The following is a 6,000-nucleotide window of genomic DNA, read 5'->3' as shown; positions in this document are numbered from 1 at the left end:
ATAACATACGCAGGAGGTAGACGCGGCTGCAACTTCCAACATGAAGGCAGAGAGAAAATGATCTCTTGGACCAGAGTTTTGCGAGGCTTTGAACAATGTCCCTTCGACTCCAGACTTCGCAAAACTCCCCCAAATAACAAAGATGTGTCTTCCCCGAATTCATTTGGAGATTTGTGGAAAGATTAGCAAAGATAACCTCAAAGTTGAAAGGGGGGCCAAGAGGTGCTTCGCCTGTCAGTGATGAAAAAAACATCTTTGGGTGAGGACTTCCAAAAACTACCCAAAAACACTCTCCATATGTGATAGGCACAATAAAATTTGGATATTTGCAATCAGGTTTAGATAAGGCAACAATATTGGAGGTGTAAAAGGTTATTTAACGAAATTTGTGGATGTTCAAAATGAGCACCTTCGTGTGACTGATCACGCGTTGTGTCTCTGCTGCCTTAATTCACTTAGCACCTATCACTTCCAACCCAATGACTCAGCACATGTTAGATTTATCAATGTCTTAGTTATTCAAATGTGTGTTTCACTACCTTCCTCGCCTCCCCTTTCTGGAGATTGTAGCTCTCTCTCAAACAGAGTACTGACCAAAGACTGTAACATTGAATTCAATCTGAGTTTGAGATACAATTGATATTTCTAATTGATCGGAATTAGGGGTTTTCCACAAGATATCTGTATTTTGTAGTTTCTCAGTTTTCATATGAGGAATAAGTTTTACACTCTCTTCCCCTATACCCTGATGGTGTATCGGTGTCCATTCAGCTGTTGCTAAGATCTCCGTAACATTGATGCCCAATGGATGCTTCTCACCTGGAGTTTGAATTGGAGGTGCGCAGAAATAACACCCCGTTTGTTTCTCCCCCAGATTATCCTGAACTCCATGCACCGGTACCAGCCCAGGTTCCACGTGGTGTATGTGGACCCGCGGAAGGACAGCGAGAAGTACGCCGAGGAGAACTTCAAGACTTTCGTCTTCGAGGAGACTCGATTCACGGCAGTGACGGCCTACCAGAACCACCGGGTGAGTGGGCGCAATAAAAGAACCAATGGGTGAACGGGCTGGAAGAGACAGAGAAAGACACTTATGGAGAGAGGTTGATGTACTTTAGCAAATACAATTACAGACTGAGCTGTGCTGTGGGCTATATCAACCCGGGCAACTGATGAGGGGGCAGGGGGCCGGGTGATGAAGGCTGGATCACATGGGACAAGCAGCTCAGGGAGACAATGGAGTGGCCCTGGGCTTCTAATGGCTGGTAAAAGCTCAGAACTCCAACATGCCAATGTTTGTCTTTCATAGCTGTTCCTGTGAACAAAAGCCTCACAGACTCCGAGGGGATTTCAACCTTTGTTTTACTAATTTGAGCATTCTGCCCTCTAAAGGCAGGATGTTCTAATATCTTTTCAGCCCTCCGTAGCTGGTCTTTACTGGCTATTAAAGGCCCGCTCCCTTGTTAAAGGCTGTCACCTTCTGCCCTGGCCTTTAACACTGGAACGGGCCTTTAATGGCCATTATAGCCCGCTACGGTGGGCTTTAAGGCTGTATTGTTTGTAATTCTTTTTATTGGTTTTCCCCACATCAAAGAAAGAACTATGACTTTACAATACCATATATTCTCTCTACTAGACAGCCAACCCCAGTTCTGGGCGATACAGCTACCCTAACCCCTTTGCCCCCCCACGCCCCCTCCCCAAAGTAGCTCTCTCCCTTCTGAGAACAGGGTAACATTATTCCCTGTTGTGGCCCAACAGAGCCCAGTCTGTACTTTGTGTCTGCGCGACAACTTCCCCAAAAGAGTCCCCAAGATCACTACAGACATGTAAAAGGCCTGGTGCAGCTGGGCTGTTTTTCAACACCCTAAAAGAAAGTTGCCAGCGCTCTTACCCCTGAGGGGAAACCGTTTTATGATTTTGGCGGTGGATGACGTTTAAATGGTAAAAAACGCTTTTCTTTTGTCTAAGACAATGTGTTGATGTAAGAAACCACCAAGATCACCCAAATAAGGGACCACAAACAGGAGGGATGCAACGACTGACATCTCTTCCTGGGTGATGTGGGCGACTGAAGTGAAAGGCGCAGAGTTACCCTGGTCACGTGAACGCACAGGCCGTGGGAGCCTGGGCCGGGGTCCAAGGGCGCCCAGGGCGAAACCAACACTGCTCTTGGGCTTTTAATATGTGTATCTTTCAAGCCTGGGCTGCTCCTTAATGAATTTGTAATTCTTGCCAAACACCAGGAGACAGTTGAGAGTGAAAGACTAAAAACCTCTCAGCAAACAGCAAGGCTGCAAATGTCTGTCCAACTGAGAGGGCGAGGAATGACATGATGTTTGTTTGACATGGGAAGCGAAGGAAAAACTGCGCTAATCTGCTACCGCTGCAGATTCAGACAAAAACTAAAAGCCATCTTCAGATGCAGTTAAGAGCAAATTTGTTCTTTCTTAGCCAACCTTCATGTTTCCTGTTTGCCTGTCACGCTCGCTTCAATCGATATTGGTTTTTCAATCCCTGATTTTTTTTTCCTGTTTTTTGAGCCAAGGGCTGTTACAGTTTCCAGCTGTTTTTCTTAGGAAAATGTGACTTATTGTCTTAGGGGAGCGCGTCTCTCCTTTCCAGCGAGCGGTGTCACTCACGTGGAAACATAACATCAGGCTGTCGAATAATTAAATAGATTATAATGCTGTTGGGGGTCAAGCCATGGCGCCCGGGAGGAGCCATCTTAGATTTCAGCCTTGGACGACAGATTAGGCCTGAGGAAGTGAACACATCCTCTTCTGTGAGCTCTGGGTGCTTCTTCTAAGCCTTTCCTAGACTCTAGCATCAATTTAATACCCTCCATATTAAATGTAATTGCACCCATGACCTTAAGGCCCCATTTTGTTCAACTGAAAACAGACAGCTTGCAGAAGGCGGCCATTTTGTTTAACACAAGAAAGAACCAGTCTAGAGTTGGTGGTGCCTGCAAGGCCTTGACACTTGCAACCATGCTAAGTTGACATGTTTGCTGTGTTTCTCCTGGTATCTTGATATTCTCGTCTTCCACTACCGGTTGCCTATTTTATTTTAAAAAGAAAGATAATTGTGGAGAATTGTTAACTAGGAAATGTTGATAGTAACTAATGTAAACTAGTGATACCTTTTGCACATTTTCTGGTAGCTGGTTTCTGGTAATGCAATTAAAGCAGATCAACTAAAAAGAACTATTGGTCGGTGTGTGTTTAATTACCACTTGTCAATTGTAAAAAAAAAAACTGATGTGGAAACAGTTAAATATTGATAGATGGTTGCCAAGTAACAACAGATAACTTGAAAATAGCTTTCGTGAATTTTTTGTAATATGTTCTGGTGATACAATTAAACTATGTCAACTGAAAAGAGAAAATAAGGATAAATGTAAGCATTTTTTGGTTGAATTTTTAGGACGAAAAATTCAACATGCAAAAACAGATGGTAAAATATAGCCTCACAAAGATTTTTGGAGGAAATATCTCTCATTCTTGAAATTTGTCCAGAAAAACAGGTGAAATGCCCTAAACCTAGCAATAGTTTCACTCTCTATAGACAGCACTGGAGTTAAAATAGCAAATGAAGCCACTCGCGGTCCTGTTTGTAAGGTGGGGCCTGAGTTTGCGCGGATTTATGAATTTTAAAACAAGCCGATGTTCTTGGAGGATGTGATGCATTCATGTGCGGCACTCATTTTTGAGTTAATGTTTTGTCCTCGAACCTACCCGTGGGAAGAAGACGTGACACTCACAATGTGATCGGTTTTATAAAAAAAAAAATCAATAATGAAAAAAAACTTGCATTCTAAAACAAATTAAATTGCAAGGAAAGCAATATGCGCAATTTTTAAAAAATACCATAAACCGTAGATATTTATTTACGAGCAGCCAAATCTTGCCGGAATAAAACTGGGATGGGCTTTGCAGTGAATTTAAATAAAAAGAGATATTAGTAAACTCTCCAATAATAGCAATATTAGCTGTAAATTAAAACCAGCGACATATATAATTTGTTTCTTTTTTAATCCCTTTTCTTAAATGGCATTTCCCATCGTGTGTGGAAACAATACGTGGACCTCAGTGCACATTTCCATCACAACTGGTGCACACGTGCAACTTTTCAGGTCTTAGAATTGTGATGTTAATAAAGGGGAAATGCAACCAGCAATGCCAATATCTTCCTCTGCGACCCTTGAACCCCCGTGACAGAGAAGTGCGCTGACACCCGAAGCTCCAACTCACAGGTTCATTATCCGTATAATGATTAACGGAACGTGAGATTGTTACATTAATAGCAGCGGTCTGCGGCATGCACGTTAACCCACCGAGCTTCCTCTTACGCATATAAAGGTTTTTAACATTTTATGGGATTGGTCTGTATATATTATTTCCCTTTTTATATGTGATAGCGCTCCGAAGTTGTAAAATGACAATCGGCGCTTTTTTCCTACGCGTTGGCGCTCGGACGCTATAACAGTCGGCGCTTTGCACAGCACCTAAATAAATAAAACGTACAAATAATTCTTGGCTTTCTGAGTGAAGCTAAGGCTGTGTGAAGAGGTACACACCAGTGTACCCCGAGGTTGTAAGTGAGCTGCAGCCCAGGGAGGCGCCTCAGGAGTTCTGCTGTTCTACCGCTATAATCTCCTGTTCATTCACGGGTTAGGCGCTACACTCACTCATTGCCTCTTTACATTGAGAGATATGTGCATTCGCTTCTCAGGCTGAAAATACTTCGTGTATTCACGGTGGGCGAAGAGTGCTCGCTATTTCTGTGAGGGAGGTGTTTATTTAAAGGAAACAGAATAAACACAATGATTGTGACTGTTTTATAGGACACGAGGACACCGCTTGACTCCTTCCACTGCCTCACTTCTTCTGTGGAATATTTTTATTGCGGTCTCTTTGGTGGGAGGTGATGCTGAGCCAATCCCCTCTTCACACCTTGAAAGTACCTCTGGTGTTTTTACCTCCCCCCGCGTGTAAAACTGCGAACTAGCAACGCTTCTTTGTTTTATAAACTCTAAAATGTTCATTTTAAATAACTGGATACGATGAAAGATCTACTCATCTTTGCTCTTTTAAAATAGATTTAAAATAGTACGGAATATATATATATATAGAAATATGCTAGTATATACTATTACCACAATATTAAAGGTTATACAGTGCATGTATAACTTTTAATTTAATAATGTAAATATTTAAGACTAGTATTGTTCCTAAGTGTCCTCCTTTGCAAGCAATTGGAAATTATCGTAATTTTTTTTCGAAAGATGCATAAAATCACAAATTTTATGTAGGCTTTATTTTCAAATTAAATAATTTAAGTTTTAGTTATCAATGTTCAGGTTTTACTAAAGGAGTGTTTTTTATAAGTGCCTCGATCATGTTTTTTGTTGTACCGTGTTCATTTGATTCTTATTTTGATTTCCTTTTATTCGCATTTTTTTTTAAAAAAAGAGGGGGTGCGATGTGTGTTTTTCTATCCATGTGGAATGTCTCTAAACCCCGGTTTTCCTCTCCCGACCTTGCAATCAGTGAAAAGGCACGAGACAACATCGAAAGCCATAAACCTGTCACGGTGTCTGAGAAGGGGGAGGAGCTGGGGTGAGAGACAGCAGCGAGCTCTTCCCAAGTGACATCTCAGTGAATGAGACACCTTTCAACTCTCGAGACACCTCTCTTGCTGTGTGTCTCTCCACCCGGCCCCTCTCTGTCCACCCCTCCCTCTGTCTGCATATGTGCCCCCCTTATGTGAGCATGCAAGTTCACATGTACCAAATCAAATCAAATCAAATCATTAACATTTATAAAGCGCGCTACTCACCCGTGCGGGTCTCAAGGCGCTAGGGGAAAAAAGGGGGGGTTAACGCTGCTCGAACAGCCAGGTCTTTAGGAGTCTCCGGAAAGCGGAGTGGTCCTGGGTGGTCCTGAGGCTGGTGGGGAGGGAGTTCCAGGTCTTGGCCGCCAGGAAGGAGAAAGA

General features: G+C 42.7%; 1 protein-coding gene across 4 annotated transcripts in view; it reads left to right on the top strand.

Annotated features, from left to right (window-relative positions):
* TBX1 (T-box transcription factor 1) overlaps positions 1-6,000 on the top strand; it is an 84,099-nt gene that overhangs the window by 55,557 nt on the left and 22,542 nt on the right. For all 4 annotated transcript variants that reach the window (XM_069215307.1, XM_069215309.1, XM_069215306.1 and 1 more), the window contains one exon: positions 875-1,030. In XM_069215307.1, coding sequence (XP_069071408.1) covers positions 875-1,030 — 156 coding nt within the window. The remainder of the gene's footprint in view (positions 1-874; positions 1,031-6,000) is intronic.

Source organism: Pleurodeles waltl, chromosome 11 (assembly GCF_031143425.1).
Source record: "Pleurodeles waltl isolate 20211129_DDA chromosome 11, aPleWal1.hap1.20221129, whole genome shotgun sequence".
Lineage (NCBI taxonomy): Eukaryota > Metazoa > Chordata > Amphibia > Caudata > Salamandridae > Pleurodeles > Pleurodeles waltl.
The sequence above is the reverse complement of the archived record's forward strand: the minus strand, read 5'-3'. Positions and strand labels throughout refer to the sequence as shown.